The sequence below is a fragment of the Triticum urartu genome, chromosome 1, assembly GCF_003073215.2.
Source record: "Triticum urartu cultivar G1812 chromosome 1, Tu2.1, whole genome shotgun sequence".
Lineage (NCBI taxonomy): Eukaryota > Viridiplantae > Streptophyta > Magnoliopsida > Poales > Poaceae > Triticum > Triticum urartu.
In genome coordinates, this window is record NC_053022.1 from 524,080,451 (window position 1) to 524,100,083 (window position 19,633).

The window sequence follows — 19,633 nt, forward strand, 5'->3', positions numbered from 1 at the left end:
CATAAGATACAAGTGTCCTACTAGGACACGACATACCCTGTAAACACAATACAACTCATAGTCCAACTGTAACCTACCATGTACATAATATTCGACACAACTCTAACAAACTTCACCTTTACGAATATTCTCCACCACCTTAAATTTGTCCATATGTCAAACTTCCATGTACATTGGACTTGAGCTTATCCCATGAGTACCGTTGCTACTCCAAAGATTTCATGTGATTCCACCTGCAACTTGCAGTCCCTCCTTTTCTTGACCGCAGTCAACGCTCGAGCGAAATTAAGTTCACCTTACTCTAGTTCGTACTCCCAACTTCCAGAGTATCCGTTCAATGCCATGCATCGATCACTGACCTGCGTGAAAGTGAACAACTCACATATTGGATGTCACACATAAGAGTTACCTGAACTCAACATCTCTTCCTTGGCCGTCTGTCTGAAACTTGAAAGAATTTCACCGTTGCTTATAGTCATCCCGAGTCAAAATTCGCGGTTGTCTCACCACATGTATGACCATCAGAGCCCTGGCCCAACTCCATGTCCTGTGCTAACCGCACGCCTCGCCGCTATTACCGCGCCGATCCTCCACTGTTCTGGTTGAGTCTCAAGGGTCGCGAAACCACACCACTCAACCCAGACTATAGAGTACCATCGATCATCACCGACCGATAACGAGTTTCACGTTTCCATCCGACCACTGGGCTCCAGTCCGAACCACTTGTCACTCGCTTTTTCCCATTGAATATGCTTCGACTCTCTATGCACTTACGTCGTAGCCCCTCAATCAGCACCAGGTGAAGTCTTCCAGACTCCAGCTCCACCTTCAACATGACTCCATGGTAGATGATCGGTCCACCCTCGCGCCCCGTTGACTTCAAGCTCACATGTGCACCGGCTTGAATCAATCTCGTGTCATAGTCTTGTTAAAGCCACACAAGTCCTCGGGCCTACGCCATGTGTTACCATGCACAGAAGTCGGTCACTATCGGCATCAAGCTCCAATGCCGTCGTTGTCGATCTCACCACCATCTTCTGTATCAACCGACATGTCTGTCGATCCGTCAGATTGTCCAGTCCGACCCAACCAAATTTGTTCGACTGCAACCATGCTCCATCCTGCACCATATGACCGCTCGCACATCTGTGCATGTCTTGGACGCCATGTGTATGCATGATGTGGTACGGCACAATATCCTCCACTTCACATAATCTTCGAGCCATCCAAGCAATCTTGACAGAAAAACTTCCATGCAAACCTGACCCGAAGAATTCTTTGCACATGTATTTTTCTTGTTAGTATTTGCTAGTGCATGTCTGTGTATCCTTAGCAGCAAAGATCACCTATCTTCCCATGACACACATGGACACTCATTTCATGTGAAACCTAGACATCATGCCTCTTCTTTTCGTCCAAACAAATCTCATGTGCCTTCCAACAGGCAAAACACTAGTTTGTTCATGGATGGGTCCAACATGCCAAGACAAAATGAATCTACAACCTAATAAATAAAATGTTGCATAACACCATCCACTATGGAGGTAATAATATAGACTAGTAACATATGTATGTTACTAGTCCAAGTTACTCCTTACTATGGATAGTCTCACCACAACTGCCTCAGATGCTCTGGTCACTACTCCGATTGCTACTGATGGCGAGGCCTCGCAGACATACAACACGCGCCGTCAGAAGCAAAAGGCACGCCGCGCTGCCCATGCGACATTGATGGCGTGCAAGTCCATGCTAGGGGGAGCAACCCCAACAGCCATAAAATTGATGCCACGAGCTTGTGATTCTGTTGCCTCTTGCTATCCCACTTCGTTCACAGCTGCAAGTTTCCCGTGTGCTGCTGCCACTGCTTCATCGCCGGTCACTTCTCTAGAGAGTGTCGGACCAAAAAGCTTCCTTAGAGCAATTCCAATGAAGCGACCCATTTTATCCGCGGCCGTCCGTTTGGATTGGCGCGGACAAAAAAGCTGACCCAACGTGCCGACCTAAACGTACGCGCGTCCGCTTTCGTCTGTCTGTCGACCCATTTCCGGTCCATTTTTTAGCCTGATTTGCGTCGGCGCGGACACAAGACGGACGCGCGCGCGCTCGCCCTTTTTCTTCACCGGGCCCGCTGGTCAATGGCACATTGGATTCACACCCACGCCCGCCTGCTACGTCGCCGACTATTTTTTCAGATAAAAATGGATACATAGATAATTCTAGCGTACACAAATATCGTCGATTTCTGACTCCGACTCGGTAATGTCTTCCTCCGATGTCTGAATGTAGGCGTCAGCATACTTCTCGTCTTCAAAGTCCCAACCAGCCGTTTCTCGTAGCTTCAGTTTCAATTGAGCTGCCTGCTTCCGCGAACGCTTGTCCTCCCGATAGGCGGCTCGCTCCCTCCTCCTCGCATCCCTCTCCGATCTCAATTGCTTGTAGAACTGGCGCTCGTCGACGATGTCCTGCGGGAAGCCTCCGCGCCACACTACCAAGGCTTCCACGTCCTTCTCTACGATGGCGAGGCGACGCTGCCGCCTCTGGTGGACACGACGATCCTCGTCGGTGAAAAGCCGCGGGAGAGGCGCCAGATCCTGCGCCCACTGGCTCAACACATTGGAAAAATTCATATCCCGACGAGACCTTAGGAAGCGCCACGCCGCCGCGTCGTGCGCGCGGGCTGCCTCCTCTGCGGTGTTGAAGGTGCCGAGGACGAGACGTTTCTCGCGAAACCAGATCTCGGCGGAGAAGCCGCCGGAGCGGCGCTCGCGGACTCCGCGAAAATCCGAAGCGCCCAGGCGGCGGATCGACGTGATGGCGCAGAGGTGGCGAGAGTGGGGCGGCCGACAGAATGTGGAGGGAGCGCCTTCTTTATAGCGAGCGCCGGCCGCGGCGCGCGCGCGAACCTTTCCCGCGCGCTGGAGCACCAAAACCAGCGCGCGCTAGGCCGCTTTCCCCCGCGCGCGCGAACCTTTCCTGCGCGCTGGAGCGCCAAAACCAGGGCGACGGCAACACGCGCGGTCATGAAATGGGTTGGCCTGTTGGGCGCACTGCCGACCCAAAACTAAAAGAGGGCGGACGACCGACCCAAACGGACAAAAAGCGGACAAAAACGCCGTCCGTTTGGATCGGCCCATTGGAGTTGCTCTTAGCGAGCCATCCTCCCACCCACCAACAACTGCCGCCCCCTCACCCAAGTGACCGCTCGCCCCTCATCAAGACCAAACCACCAGCCAACTCACGCTTCCATGCCCACTCCTACCTCACACACCCCATCTCCACTAGTCCGCCACCCGACCAGCCGTCGCGCCCCTCCGTCCATTCACGCCTCCTGTTCCCCGAAGCAACCCCACCTGACCGCTCACCACCGCAACCAGTCATCCCGCGCCGATAGATGATGTGAAGCTGGACATCTCCGACATGCCATTGGTGCACTTCTACGCGTGGGGAGAGGAGGGTGGAGCGCTCCCATTGCATGGTCGAGTACACGTCGGAAGTTTCTCCTGAGGAGCTGCAGCTGCTCTAGCATGTTGCAGTGGTGATTGTGGCGGGAGCAAACTCTGACTCCTTTTGGCCCGCCAGGATCCAGGAGGCGATCCACCATGGGATGCCGATGCTCCCTGATGGCATGCTCTTCGTCATCCTCCTATGCAAAGACGCATTCCTGCTACGCTTCTTGTTGGAGCGTTGGCGCTCCGAGCTTGAGGTAACCAAGACCATCCACTGGCTTGTACGCCCCTCATCCCGTGCCCCTGGAGCCGTCGATTCCTCACTAAGCTCGTCACCTACTGCTACCACGTAAGGATGTTCATTGAGGGCATCCCACCATCCACGACAAACTGCGCCAACGTCATCAAAATGTTGTCGTCCCGTCGCTTCACTCCATCGCCATCTCCTCCATCGACAAGCTAGACTACTCCTACTTCATCATCTATTCCTAGGTAGAGAACTCTGACACCATCCCCAAGGTCATCGACCTCGACGCGCTTGAGCCTACCAAAGTGGGGATGGCATTGGGTGGACTGGCCCTCCAGCGGGCTTCGTCGAGATCACCAACGACATCTCGTGGGCCCATGTCCTAGGCTCCCGCCCACAGCGATGCGCTTCAAGGTCATCAACCACCTCAACTCACTCGTCCTCCAACCACGACCCACGGGGAAGTCTATTGGTAGCCTTTCCGATGACGGGAACGGGCACCCGTCCATATGTCGATACCCTTGGGGCTGGGGCATGGTGGATGGCGAGGCTGCGACTACGCGTCGGGCAGGCGGACACGTCTTTGGGCGTCTTGGTGGCCGTGGCGAGGCCTACTGCCATGGACATTGTCGCGCCTTCTCAGTCGCTCCACGATGCATGGAGGACCCCTTCCCCGACCTCTAGGATATGGCTGCCCTAGCGCCGCTCCTGACACCATCTGTGACGCTGTCTGTCGGCCTAACGGTGGACAATGACGACACTGCACCGCTAGCCCTCCCTTTGACCGAGATGCCACATCCCGAGGAAGATTGCCATTTTGGGCACCTGCAGATGGCCTGCTGCCCTCTGTTGTAGGCGCGCCAGCTCTGCCCACCCCAGGTTGCCCTTGATGCAGACTGGGCGGCCGGACGCCCTGGCCCGCCCGCTGTCCATTGCCACCAGTCACAAGTCGCGCCTAAGAGCATCTTCACTAGGCTCCCTAGGAAGCCCCCAGGAGCATTTTTTCAGCACCGACAGTCAAAAACGGTCCCAGTCACGCCCCCACGGGCTCGTTTTTCGCCGGTATTAGCTAAAACTACGGTCGGCGCTGGCAAGAGAAACCCACAAAGCTGGGGGTCAGCCGGGGGCGCCGGCACTACCTTTTGCATGCGAAAACCCCACACGTCGGCCTCTGTCCCCGCACCTCTCCCCCCCCCCCCCCCCCCCCCCCCCCCCCCCCCCCCCCCCCCCCCCCCCCCCCCCTCCCCCCCCCCCCCCCCCCCCCCCCCCCGCCGCTTTCTCCGCCCCCACCTCCCCTCTCTCCGTCCACTTTTCTCTCTCTCCACGAGCTCGTCGCAGCAGGGCGTGGTCGACATCGAGCTCGGGCACGGCAGGTGTGTTGCTGCCGCCGCCGCGGGGCTCGACGAGGCCTTCCTGGTCGCGTGCCCGACGACGGTGTACTCCTCGTCGACCCAGCATCAGGCGCCGACTACCGATGAGCAGACTGCAAAGGAGGAGGAGCGCGGGTGCGCAGTGTGCCTGGCGGAGTACGCCGACGGCGACGAGCTGCGTGTGCTGCCCGGCTGCGCGCACGCGTTCCACCGGCGGTGCGTCGACCAGTGGCTCCGGCAACCACCTGCCAGCTCCTCTGCGGTCGCGGGAGCCGTCTCCTCGTACCTGCGCCGCGCCGGACTGGCGTACCTGCGTCGTGGACGGCGTGCGGTCCGTGCAGCTGGGCCTGGCCCTCCTCATCTTCAACGGCGACCTACCTCCGGCCGGCCGCGTGTGGCGGTTCCACCTCGGAGAGGGGTGCGACGAGGCTAGCCCGCGCCGCTTCTGCGAGGCCAGCCCGCATGGCGCAGGACGGCGAGGGCAGGACGGTGAGGGAGGCAAGGCACGGCGTAGGACGGCGCAGGGCGCATGCGTCGCCATGGAGCAGGGCGCGAGCAGTAGCGGCCAGGCCACGGGCGGGAGCGAGCGCGGCCACGGGAGGGCGGCCTGCCTGTGGGGGGATGGTGGGGGGCAACGACTGGAAGAGATCTGAGCCCCGGAGTAAAATTCTCGCCGGCAGCCCCGAGGAGGCGAGAAAAATGCCTCCTGGGGAGGCCAACGGCTGGAGATGCTCTAAGGTCCATCATTGTCGTGCCCACCCCGGCACGCGTGCATATGATGGTGGATGCATCAACTCCTGTAGTTGACGAGACTGATGCCCGAAGCCCCACCATGTGCATGGAGATGCCATCGTTGTCGCCTCTGGATCCTGCTCCCACTCCGACCACGCATGTCTCTGCTGAGATCTGCGGGACCTTGTCAGTGGGGCCCCCAACAGCCATGCCCGGCCCCACTCGCCATGCCTGTGTGCTCCTCCACCATGTTGCCTGGTGGGGATGTGAACCCTATCGTGCTTTTAGGTGGGGACATGCTCCCTGCCAGTGGGCATGAACTGCTAAGAGCCTAAGATCTTGCACCAGCCCAAGACACTTCATCAGCCCAAGACGATGTAGTAGCGATGAGGGCCTGCCCCGTTTCATCACGACACTATATCCACCGGTAACACCATGCCTTATGCGTGGCCCTGTCTTCAAGCCAATGGCGTCCCCCAAGTGGACCAAGGCTCGCCGTGTCTCTCTAACTCACAGAAGTGCGCGCATCACAGCGACAATGCGGTAGGGCACCAAGACCATGACCCAAGGTCAGCGCCTCTTCTGTCATCGCCTGGGGAAAGAGTACGAAGAACAAACTGATGATGGGGCGACCATCCTTACCAAGCACGCCGATAGTTTCAACACACCCCTCACCTGTGCTAGATCAAGGCGCTGACTTGCGCAAGAGGACGACGGTGGCCTAAGATGGCGTCGCCAAGATGGTTTTTGTTTGTCGATTTAGTTTCCATGGATTGTTTCTCCTTAGTATGGAATGTCAGGGGCCATAACAACCTTGCCCGTAGAGCTATCGTCCGTAGCTTGTCAGAGATCAAGGTAGTGCCCTAGTCTACCTCCAAGAATCCAAGCTACAAGATGTGACCCCTAATGCAATTTCTGAAATTTGTGGCCCAAGATGCAATGATTTCATTTTCTCCCCATCCGCTGATGAAAGTGGTGGCCAAATCATAGCCTAGAACTCTGATCTACTGGAGGTCTTGGCGCACTCTTCCTCTCGACACATCATATCCACAACCCGCTCAGCAAATGTTGGGAAACGTAGTAGAAAAAAATCGCCCTATGAACACCTGGGAAAATTGTGAAGATGCATATGGGTTTGGATCAAACGATCGTTACCGACTCAAGAGTGCAACGGAAGTAGATGAGTCGGAGTAGATCGTACTTGGAGTCCCTCAAACTATTGATGAAGATCCCGCAAACCGCCCTCGAACGATCCGTCGAACGGAAGACTGAAAGCACAACCTCTTTACTTGGTTGCAAGCATACAGTCTTCACGATCCAGCAGCGCTTCGCCATCCAGAGCTAATTGTTGCCGGAGAATTAGAGGGAGGAGATTAGGACCACACTGCGCTTCTAATTATGGGATTAGAGGAACTAGACTAAGCTCTAGTTAGTCAACTAGGACCAACTAGAACTAGAGCTAGAAGAACTAGAGGAGGCTCCAAAACTTGTGTATTCAAAAGTGCTCAATACCACTAGTATATATAGGTTGGAGGAGAGGAGGGGCTGCCTAAAGGAGGGGAAGGACTCCCCTCCCCTTGCGCCTTCCAAAGAGCCCCCTCCCCCAACCCCAATTCGGCCACCCACTATGGGAAGGGGCCGCCTCCCCCTCTTGGGCCTTGGTGGCCCAATTATCCCTCCACTACTTGCTCTTTTAAGGTCCGTTGATATTAAATTAAAAGCCCTCTAAAAATTACTAGAGCATATTATATATAATTTAACACCTCCAAAAACATTTTCCACCTATATATTATTTATCGGTAATACCTGATATTGCCCGATAAACTCTGAAACCCTTCCGTTGACCCCGAAATGCTTCCGGTTCCTCGGAACTATTCCGAATATTAATGAAAAAATTCCACAAACAAATCCTCAATACTCTCGTACTACTAACACTCGTCATATCATGATTACCTTAAGCTTGTGAACCCGTAGGTTCCGTAAGTCATAGACAGGAACGAAACCCCTTTGTTCAATGACCGATAGTGGAACCATGGACGTCCATATCGATCCCTATGATTACATGAATGACATTCGAGTGAACCTTTGGTTATCATGTGAAGTTCCCTTTGCTTCGTGATACTTTGAAAAACCCGAGGTGCATCGGTATCCTCCTGAGTCATCACCATGCTCACTATATTGTTGCCCTCGTTACCAGTTTTGTTCTTCTTTCTCGTTGAAATGTTCCGACATCCCCATGATGTAGTTACCTATGTCTGGCCAGGCGATGATGGATGCTGTTACACCGAGAGATACCTAAGAATATCTCTCCATCACCGGAGGAGCAAATCCCACTCTTGAGCTACCTAGTCCCGTGTCAAACTTTTCGATGTACTTGTAAGTTGTCGTTATGATCATCTTGTTACATATGACGTTTGAGCAACCCCAAAGTTCACCGTACAGTAGGAAGTGACTAAGATACTCTTATGGTCTGAGGAGCTAAAGCGCATGTTAACACTCTGTGTTATAACAATTGAATTCAGATGATATTATTACAAAGTATAACAAACAAGTTTGGGTCGATTCAATATGATCGTTCTTCTAACGTCATACTCTCAATGTTGTTTTAGGACTATCGTTACACTTAACGTGCATATGAGTTTTCCACTGAATCACATATTCCAGTATCAGAGAAGTTATAGCATGAAATATAAAATCTTAATTATGAAAATTGAAATCTAATAATACGATATTATTGCCTCTAGGGCATATTTCCAACAGTCTCCCACTTGCACTAGAGTCAATAATCTAGTTTGCATTTTCTATTCTTACACCCATGGCTTTATCTGGTGTTTGCTCATGCTTTTCTTGTGGTAGAGCCTTTGTCATTAGTTTTGATACATTCAAAACTATGTAATATCTGTGTCAACGGTGTCTGTTTTGCAGAACCATGATTCCCATTGCTTTCAGTAAATGACACTATAATATATTGCCATTGATTTCATTGCACTTAGAATCACACCATTGATTTCATTGCACTTAGAATCACACCAATTATATTAAGACACCTCTTAATTAATTATACAGTGTTATTGGTTCCATTATACTTGTGATTATATCAATTATATCAAGACATTTCTTGATTAACTATATTCATAATATAGTATCATTGATTTTAGCACAGTTGTGATTACACCAATAATATCAAGACACTTCTTGATTAGCTATATTCACAATATAGTGTCACGGGTTTTATCACACCGATTGTATCAAGACACCTCTTGATTCAGACAACTTAGAAACATCTAATGCTATCAACATATATTTTCCTTATGTTATAGAATCCACAATATTGTTCATGCTAGACAATTATTCCAAGCAATTATAGTCCATTATAATATGAAGCTTTTATTCGTGTAACTTTTTACTACGAACTACTTCATGTCCTCTATAGAAAAATCCTTTTGTCCTTCTGAGTTTAATTAATTATATCACTAATTACCCACTGATCCAATCCAGAATCACATTGGTAGCTGTGACTAACATTTAATACATAAAACATTTGGTTTTGTACATATTAGAACATTTATGATGAATTTATTAATCCATTCATCTGTACGTGCTTATCAATTGTCATCTGACATCGATTTCTACTAAGCTTCACGTTATGTGACTATGAGAGAAAACACTTTCTCTATTTTAAACCTTTTAAAACCTTGCCAATGTATTTACTACAGCTTAGTGTAATCAAACGTCTTGATCTATCTCTATAGATAATTATATCCAATAATTTGCTTTGCTTCAGACTTTTGTTGGAAACATATCCATAATTTTTGTTGTGCTTAGAAGCTATATTTTATTTCCAATCTACAGTATGTTATTTACATATAAGATTAGAAATGCTATAGAGCTCCCACTTCACTTCACAAATTTCTTCGTCAATTTAACAAAGTCAAATTTTATTAAAATGTTGATTCCAGCTTCTTTATTCTTACTTCAAAACCTTTTTAAGCTTGCACACTTATCCAGTATTCTTAAGGATCTATTTTTTGGGTTGTATCAATCATACTTCCTTTCCATTTAGGAAATGAGTTTTGTCACCCATCTCATACCGTCTGAAGGATCTATCAAGTTCCAAACTTAATTGTTGCATATGAATGTTATACCTTCTGGAGAATCAACCAAGTTCTAAACATAATTGTGTATGAACTCCGTTTCAGTGTGTATGACTTATAGCCATTCCTTCGAGCTGGGTGCCGCCATCGCTTCCTTGTAGTGCGCAAATTTATCTTATTCTAAGATGAATATCTCATTATGAGACGGTTCAGGAGATTCATTAATTCTTCCGATCCTGGTCTGCACTGTTTAGTTACAAGCTAGAGTTTCTACAGCTGGTGTAGTAACTTATGGCTTAGTTGTGCAGACAACTTTCAGTTTCTTAATTCTGCTTACTTATGTTAGATTTTCATTAATCTTATCAAGTTGCACTGTCCTTCCACTTATTTATTTAGTGAGAAAACTCATTCTCCAAAAAGTGTTCATTCTTTGTGACAAACATTTTTGTCTTTGAACCTTTTAGTAGAAGGAATATCCAATCATGTCTTTGGGATAACGTACAAATTATCTGGATCATGAACTCCATAACTCATATGGTGTTGTCTTGCCAGACTTTTAGACAGTGCTCTGTTTGGTGTATATCTTGTTGTTTTGAGTCTATATCTCCAAGATTAATAGAAGCATATCAGTAATAAAATAATCGAACAATTTTCTAAGTATTTTTTTACTAAACTCATGACTTAGATAATTTTCTTCATGATTGAAGATCCTTTTATCTTTGTCACAATGATTCTTATCTTCATTATGAATTTTATTTGAACCTTTCAAATGTTCCGTTCTGAATTTCTTTAAACCTTTCAAATATTTCAAGTAAATCATATTTACTTAAATCATTAATGAGGTATAACAATTCACCACTCCTGGGTAGTTCATCGGATCCCAATACATCACTATATATTAACTCGTTTAAAATCAAAACACTTTAATACTTCATCTATATGAAGATTATTTTTCGATATAACCAAGCAGTGCCATGCCCAAGTGGTTTTATCAGTCTTCTCGAGACGTTTAGCATTTAATGTTATAAATTTCTTCATTCAAGATTTCATGAATAAACCATCAATAAAAGTGGTAAATCTAAAACTTATTCTTACAATACCTTGAACAACGATTGTTTAAAGCTTATAAGAATATCAGTCGCATAGCCCAAAACATATTGTTTTACACAACTTCGGAACAAAATAACTATTATTCGATCCTAATATAAATCTTGAAGATAAACTAAAGGCATGACTTCAACGGTCTTGAGTAGCGATCCCATCACCATTTTCGATATGCATCATCACTTTATTCTTTCTGTAGTCCCTAGTTTGCAAGTAAGAGCAACCAATCAATATCAAATACTCATGAACCGTGGAGATCGGCCCTGACCACGTTTCCCGATCAACTTCAGATCTCGGCGATTGGACCGACGCCGGCAAGCCCCTCCGCCCAGTGAGGAATAACCTCACGTGGCCGAGTCGAGGAACCGCCCAAGCAGAGGAGGTAGCGTCACTCACTCACTCTGCGAGGATGCACTGGACCTCGCCATGTCCTTATAGGCAGTGGACGGGCCATCCTCAGAGTCTCAAACAAGATGGCGACGCCGAAGACTTCCGGCCGGGGAGCTCCACAGGCACCGGTTCCGCGGCGAAACCGATCCAGCCATCTCCGATCCCTCCTTCGATGTCTTTCCCGGCGGCGTTGGCGACCTATTTTCTCAGAAACGCGACGTCGGCCGCGGGAAGCCCGCATCGTTCCAGAACTCTTGATGATTTCCGCCTCGGTCTTCTTCCTCCGGCGAACCACCGCACTTCATTCTCCGTCCCCGACTCCCTCCCCCAGCACTTCTAGGGCTAGCTGGACTCCCACCGCCGGCGCTTCCTCGTCGTCTGAGGACCCGACATCTGATCCCAGGCAGGAATACCTGGATCCAGTGGAGCCCCCCATCGCCAGCGAGGTCGCCGGCCCGGTGGCGTTAGGCCGGGGCTCCAGTGTTTGCGCCGGCCCCGGATCGCCTCCCCCGTCGCAGACGATCAGGCCCATTATCCAGCCCACTCTCTCGGTCTCTCCTACCCCAAGCTTGGCTAGCCAAACTCTCCGCTGCCGTGTCGCCGTCGCGGTCGCCTCCTCCTCTTCCCCAACTCCGATCGGCCTCGCCGATGACGTGCGGACGGCAGGGTCCAGTGGAGGACTCGCCGGCGAAGGAGCATCAGTCTTCTCCCCACTTTCCTCGGAGAGGGACGTCACCGGAGGCGGCAACCTCGTCTCCGATCATCCGATGGTGCCGCCATTAGGAAACAGCAACCTCGACCCAGCGATGGCGACTAGGTCTTGCAGTGGACAGACCATGGTTTTAAATAGCCCGCTATAGCTCCGCTATAGCACGCTATAGCGTTTAGAAAAGGTCCCGCGCTAAGAGTCTTTTGTTCAAACATTTGAACAAACATTTTAAATAGCTCGCTATAGCTCCGCTATAGCACGCTATAGCATTTAGAAGAGGTCCGCCGCTAAGAGGCTTAGCACGCTATTTAAAACTTTGGGACAGACCCTACGGAGAAAACCTAGGTACGTCTGCATCGCTCTCGATTCAAAAACCTAGGTATATCTGCATCGCTCTCACTTCACGAACCAAGAGCTCTCATCGGCCGCTGAAGCTATATATCTACTGCCTGAAGAGAGTGTCCGTCCTCGACAAATGCCTCCGCAGATTCGCCCTTCGCTGCTGTCACAACGTAGAACGTACCCGACACTTTTGTTTGAACCAATTCCTACACGCTGATGAAACTATCCATATGTGGAGAAAATGATTACTGCACCAGCTGTTTGTCGTATATATACTTCCAAAATGCTTAATGCATCTCTTATTTGTCCACAGGAACGAAGAAACTAATCTCCAGACTACAATCTCTATGAGCATATCAAGGGCTATTGGGGCCATTAGTGGCCTCAATGAATGTGTCAATTTGTTTCAATGGATTGGATCTTCTCTTTCATATCTGCGCTCCCGGGGGTCTGTAACACAGCAAAAAAGTATTGAGCATGAAGTATTGCACTTGCAAAGTGGCTTACAACGTCTTAGGGATACCCTTCCTGCATTGTATGGCCTTATTGATCAAGCAGAGTGGAGGATCCATGAAGGCCGTGTGGCTGAGCTCCTTCCCAACCTCAAAGATGCAGTGAATGATGCTGATGACCTTCTTGATGAATTCAGATGGCATGAGCTAAAGATGAAAGTGGAGGGCAATTCAACTCATTCTGGTTTTATTGACTTCTACCACACTACTGTACAAGGCAGCTTCAACATAGTGAATGATATCCAAGAGAGGCTAAATAATATTTCTGGTCAGCTAGAGAAAATGGGGTTGTATGGAGTGACACCAGGGTTCGACAAATCAGTCAGGCCAGACACTACCCCTTTCCTGAGTGAAAAAAGAATATTTGGTCGTGACAAGGAACTGAAGGAGATAATGGGATTTCTTGGTGTACCTCAACGTATAGGACTGGCGTGGTTAAAACGGAAGAGAGCAAGTTGTGCAGTCAATGCATCAACAAGCACATCAGCATGGAACCAAATTAGTAATGAATCAAGAATACCATCTATTCCTGTTTTGCCAATAGTTGGAATGGGGGGCGTTGGAAAGACCACTTTGGCTCAATATATATGCAATCATCAACAGGTGAAAGATTACTTTGAGTTAATAATCTGGATTTGTGCAGATAACTTTGATGTAAAGAGATTAATTAAAGATGCCATACAATCCGCTTCCGGAAAATGGACAATGCTTGATCATTTAGCTTCTCTTCAACATGCTCTTTCTCACAGTGTGAGCAATAAAAGGTTCTTGATTGTTGTTGATGACGTGTGGGATGATGCCTTGAAGGAAAATGAGCAGCGTTGGAAAGACTTCTATGATTCTTTAACAAATGTGGTACAGGGAAGTATGATGTTGGTCACAACAAGATTTCCAGATGTTGCTGATAGAGTGCGCACAATGGAGCCCTTCCCATTAGATGGTTTGAAGGAGGATGTGTTTTGGGATTTCTTTAAACTTTGTGCGTTTGGGTCTGCGAATTCCCGGAATGATCCTGAGTTAGAGAGGATTGGAAAAGGCATAGTTCCAAAGTTGAAGGGTTCTCCTTTGGCCGCCAAAACTCTTGGACGTCTATTAGGAATGAACCTTCATACAACACACTGGAATAATATACTAGAGAGTGAACTCTGGAAGTTGAAACAAGAGAAGACTGATATTTTGCCAGCTCTTCGGTTGAGCTACATATATTTGCCATTCCACTTGAAGAGATGCTTCTCGTTCTGTGCTCTATACGCCAAAGATCACAAATTTGAAAAGGGACATTTAGCTGAAATTTGGGTGGCAGAAGGCTTTGTGGAGCCTCAAGGCGACATTCCACTTGATGATATTGGCCATCAGTACTTTGAGGACCTTGTAAATAGTTCCTTCTTTCAAGAAGTTTGCGGTACATACATAATCCATGACTTGCTGCATGACATGGCAAAACTAGTGTCAGGTCATGACTGCTTCACCATAAGAAATATGAGGGACTTCCAAATGGTTCCCCAGAATGTTCGTCATCTGTACATACTCCCAAGCAGAGACTTGAGCACTCCCAACTTGTTAAGCCTAAGCAAGCACACAAAGCTGCGTACACTAATTTGTGACATGTCTTTTCGGAATCAAGCTGCAGTTATAATGGACCGTTGGTGTTGTGAGCTTCAGCGTTTGCGTGTGCTTTTTTGGGCCTCTCCAAATGAGTTGCCAGACAGTATTGCCAACTTGAAGCATCTTCGGCATCTTGAAATCTCCAAGGCTTGTGCTTTCAATAGCTTTTCTTCAGCATTTTGTTCCCTCTATAATCTGCAGAGACTATACGCGAAGGAGTGCAAGCTAGAAAGTTTGCCCTGTGATTTTAGTAAGTTGATAAGTTTACAGAGACTTAAATCACGAGGATTTGAATATTATGCAGGGTGTACTCTGAATATTGATGCAACCAATCGGTTCGAAATGATGTTGATAAAGAATTTGAACCAATTTGATGGAAGTATGAGCATAAGGAATCTTGGTTCTGTGAGCAATTGTTATGCGGCAGAATTTAAACTGAAGGATAAGAAGTATCTTCGCCGACTGGGACTGACATGGTCTTTGCCGTTCTCTCCTGAGGACGTCGAGAAAGAAGTGCTTCAAGCCCTACAGCCTCCCACCAGTCTGGAATCTCTGCTCCTCAACGGTTATCCAGATGTGTCTCTCCCAAATTGGTTGCAGCAGCATAGAAACGTAAATGAGATGCCTGCTGTGTTAGTTGACAACAATAATAATGACGAGATTGGTACTTTGCTGTCCTTGGAAGAGCTAATCATTCTTCAGTGTCAAAATCTACGAAGCGTTGAGCAACTTCTGCGTCCAGCTTATGTGCCTACCATCAAGAAATTAAGGATTGTTGATTGCAACCAGTTAGTATCATTACCAACTGAAACTTTTGGGGACTTTCATTCCCTTGAGAGATTAGAAGTGCATGGTTGTCCAAATATCTGCTCGAGAAGTTTGGTGGCGCACTCCCTCAAGACACTCAAACTGGGAAGTTCTGGGTATCTCACAAACAATATCCAGTGCTGCTCCCTCATCGAGTTCTATTTATCAAGTGACTATGTCACGACCATCCAACCCCAAATGTGGAATCTTCCAGCTCTACAAAAGTTGCATGTTGCAAACTGCAGATATCTTTTATCTGTTGGACAAGGACAACCACCAAACAGGGCATTCGAATCCCTTACATTGCTAATCATTGACAATTGTGAGAACCTGACAACACTGGACGGTCTCCTAACGGAACAATGTTTGCCTGCCATTCAAACGATTGATGTTAGGAATTGTGGCAAGTTAATGTTCCTTTTTGGTGAAAGGCCTGGGAGTTTTCCTTACCTGAAAGATCTGTTGTTTCGTGATTGCCCTAGTCTCAAATGGCCAAGGGAACTAGTATTACCATCATCCCTAAAAAAGCTCCACTTAGTTCGATGTGGGGATATTTCCTCCTGGTTTTTAAGCTGCCTACAAAACCTCAAATCTCTGGTTGATCTGGCTTTGATTGGATGTCCAAGTATAACATCCATTCCACCCGGCCCTTGCAGAAGTAATCTCGCATCACTTCGTGATTTGCATATCTCGGGTTGTCCGGACCTCGTGTCAATTGGTGGAGCAAAGGCAGTTGCAAAAATAAAGTATGTGGGCATTTACGATTGCCCAAAGATGGAGGATCTTAAGCAGCCTGTGAGCAGAGGCACAGATATGCTGTCACTTACACTTGGACCTTCACCCTCCTGTTCATTTCCGACTCAGTTGTAAGAGAGTGGGGTCTCTCTTTCCACATGGTACGTGTGTTTACATCTCACATAAGTTGACACTAGTTCCTTTCCAGATTTTGTTCGTTTGTTCTTGCATTCTTCTGATGTACTCACAGCAATATAACACGTCTGTAGCTGCGTATGTTGGGCGCCCTACTGATAACACCTCATCTTTTGCACTTCTCTGATTCATGGTCAATGCTTTTATTTCTGTGTTACTTCTTGCTTGCTTGAATTCACTTTGCACAGTAGCAAACACGTTAGGACAGTTGAGCGATAATTGCTTTCAATGTCTTTTTTAACATTAGCTGTGAGTACATGTATACTGAAGTTAATCGCTGCAGTATCGAGTTGCCTTCCTGTGTTGCTACGATTTATCACTGCATATATCTAGGATCCAAGGGCGTTGCAAATTCGCAAAATTGATGCAAGTTGGGCGAGAGCATGCTTATAGTTATAGCTAATACGTCTGTCAGGTTATTTGTTTCTGACCCTCTACAAGTAGAATGTTCTAGCTAAATGAAGTGCCTCGTGCATCACGCTCACTACATACATGCTTCTGTTCGCCAAAACACCCGCGCTTTGAAACTCTGTATATGATGCAAGGACAAATTCTTAATTCTCGTTGCAGCCTGCAGTCCCATTTTCCTATTCATAAATGTACGGATTTTCGCTCGATGCACTTTACTGACCAATGCCGTCTTCTCCTGATGCAGCTTATGACCAAGTGCAAGTTAACTCGCATCAAGGCCAGTGAGGAGGGAAAATGCATCTCTCCAGTCCAAACTTACATGCTGATAACTATCGGTTCCGGTTCCGCGGAACGGCAGAAGACGCTTTCAAGCCGTTAATTTTTTTTTTTTTTTGAAAAGGGGGACACCCCGGCCTCTGCATCAGAACGATGCATACAGCCACATATATGAATAAAAATGAGATTCAACAAGGTCTTAATGTCTCAAAGCAAAATACAAAACGGCAAGCTCACACAGAGCCACAACGCCAAGAACAAAACTCCCAAAAGCCACAACCGACTGGCATAACAAAAGATAGGAAAACTAATTGTCTATCCTATTACATGACCGCCATCCAAACCGGTTGAAGATATCCCGCGCTACCATCTCTCGCCGGACAGATCCAGTAACCAAACGCTCCCTGGCCTCCGTCGGAGTGAGTAAAGACCACATACGAATCAGCGCAGTAGCTTGGAACAAAACCTGCAAAAAATGAATAGTTGTTGTTCTGTTAAAAGTCAAATCATTTCCGCAGTTCCAAATTGCCCATAACAACACGCATACTCCTACACGAATGTGTCTAGCTGTTTCGGACTCTATCCCAACAAGCCACGTTCCAAATAACGTATCGACCGAATTCGGAGGAGTAATGTTAAAGGCAATTTGCACGGTGCGCCACAAAACTCTCGCCAACGGGCAATCAAAAAAGAGATGCTTGATATTCTCGTCCCGTTTCAAGCCGTTCATAACTCCCCGATGTCTTTCAAGGGGGTCTACTTGTTCTTTGCAATGCTTGTGCAGACGCAATCCAGTACTTTCCAATGTGTTTCTACGACTGTCTGAGAACCATGAAAGCCAGTGAACTTGGATCTTCCCAAAACAAAAAGTGTCTCTACGAGTGCTTGAGAACATATTCTGCTGTATTTGCAATAAGTGAGGGTAAAACACGTATTGCGCTACTGTGGCCTATTAGGCTTTGTACAATGAGAGATGCTTAGGGGGGTGCTTAGAAAAATAAACCGAATTTTTCTGAAGCACCGGTGCCTATTTCTATAGAAGAGACGCTTAGTTAAGCGTCTACCCAGTACAAATAAGCACCGGTGCTTAAGGAAATCTTGGTTTATTTCTCTAAGCACCTCCCATTGTACAAGGCCTTATGGTGTGGCTGTGTCATTTGCTTTTGCATGTTTCTCGGTCGATTTGTGAACAGTTTTATACTCCAAACTTGGCTGGTGATAGCCCGTGTCCTTTTTTTGCCTTGCTACCATCATCCGAGCGCAGCTTAGAGTTAATGGGAGAAAGAGGCAGGGGTCAGTTGGGCAGAGGAGATCGGCCGAAAATCCCCGTTGTTTCTTTTTTTGAAAAAAGAGGATCACCCTCGGCCTCTGTATTAGAATGATGCATGCAGCCCCAAAACTCCCCGTTGTTTTAAGGCCAAACACGCTACTCTTTAGAAAATCCCTGCTGGTGGAGGCGGCCGGATCGCACGAGGGGGTAGGGGATCGAGGCAGAGGAGTGAGATTTTCTTTCTTTCTTTTCGAAAAGGCTAAAAATCTGACATCAGATTTTTAGGTTTTCAGATTGAACGTTGTTTCTACTGTTGGATCACGGAGCAAAGATCTTCGAGCAAGGGGGTGCCACGTCATGTCGTGACCTTTTGTTGTCGCTCGGGCGGCAAGCGCACGAGTTCTCCATCGCCATGCATCCCCCTTGCCCACCACACACATCACTTTCTCTCATCTCTTGCTTCCTCCCCGTCGACCATTCCCCTCCCCCCTGGCACGGGTAGCGCATGGCGATGGAGAGGAGCCACGTCGGAGGAGCTGCACATGGAGCCCATGCGCGAGCACATGCGGGGATGTGGTGTCGCGGGGAGGACACGTCGGCTGCGACGAAGAAGAGCGTTGGAGATGTGGTGCCACAGGACTCACCGGAGTCACGTCGGCGGTCGGCGGAGGCGGTGTGGCTCGGGTATCGATGAAATCGATGCTCCAGTGGTCTTCGGGCGTGCGGACGGTGTCCTGGAGGTGCGCTAGGTGATGTCGAAGGCGAGGGTGGTGGCGTTTTTGTGGATGGGGGTCGGGTCTCGTCAGAATCGTGCTTGAGGTGTCTCGGGCAGAGGCGGCGGTGTGAGCAGCCCAGGGATGCTCTGGTGAAATAGGTTGCTTTTCTTTAAGAGGGGGTCCGGTGGTATTTATAGGACAGGCCCACGGGGTCGTACGCGTGCTCGGATGGCACGAACGCGGGATCGTGGTGAGTGGGGAGCTCGAGCATGGGCGTGTGGGCTTCGGGCAGAGATTGACGTCGACGCAGCCGACAGCTAGAGAGAGTGTGTGTGCTAGCTGGGCTGGGATTGGATCCCGGTCATACAGTTTCGTTTTTTGCTCGCGATGCGCGTGTGTTGGGATGTCTAGCTGGGCTGGCCTGGCTGACCGTCCTTTTGGGCTTTTAATTATTTAATTATTTATCTTTTTTCTGTTTATCTTTTTTGTTTTTTAACCCAGGTCGTAATTATAGTTTGAATTTCCCAAATTCAAACTACTTTAAATCCTTTGAACACACCAGAAAAATAGGGAACATATTGATCTTTCAAAATTACTTTTCTGCCCTTATGCAATTTTCAAAAAGGTTTAATGCATAAAAAATCAATATGGCCTCTAATCAAACTACAATTA

At 48.1% G+C, this 19,633-nt stretch overlaps 1 protein-coding gene across 1 annotated transcript; it reads left to right on the plus strand.

Annotated features, from left to right (window-relative positions):
* Window positions 1-12,781: 12,781 nt before the first annotated feature.
* On the plus strand, window positions 12,782-17,170 carry LOC125525162 (putative disease resistance protein RGA1). Its single transcript, XM_048690179.1, has 2 exons — window positions 12,782-16,254; window positions 16,944-17,170. Exon 1 carries the CDS (start codon window positions 12,782-12,784, stop codon window positions 16,226-16,228), a length of 3,447 nt encoding a protein of 1,148 aa, XP_048546136.1. The 3' UTR covers window positions 16,229-16,254; window positions 16,944-17,170.
* The last annotated feature ends 2,463 nt before the right edge of the window (window positions 17,171-19,633 follow it).

Excerpts from the sequence above, each read along its gene's own strand:
- LOC125525162 (XM_048690179.1), top strand. The coding sequence starts at position 12,782 with ATGAGCATATCAAGGGCTATTGGGGCCATTAGTGGCCTCAATGAATGT.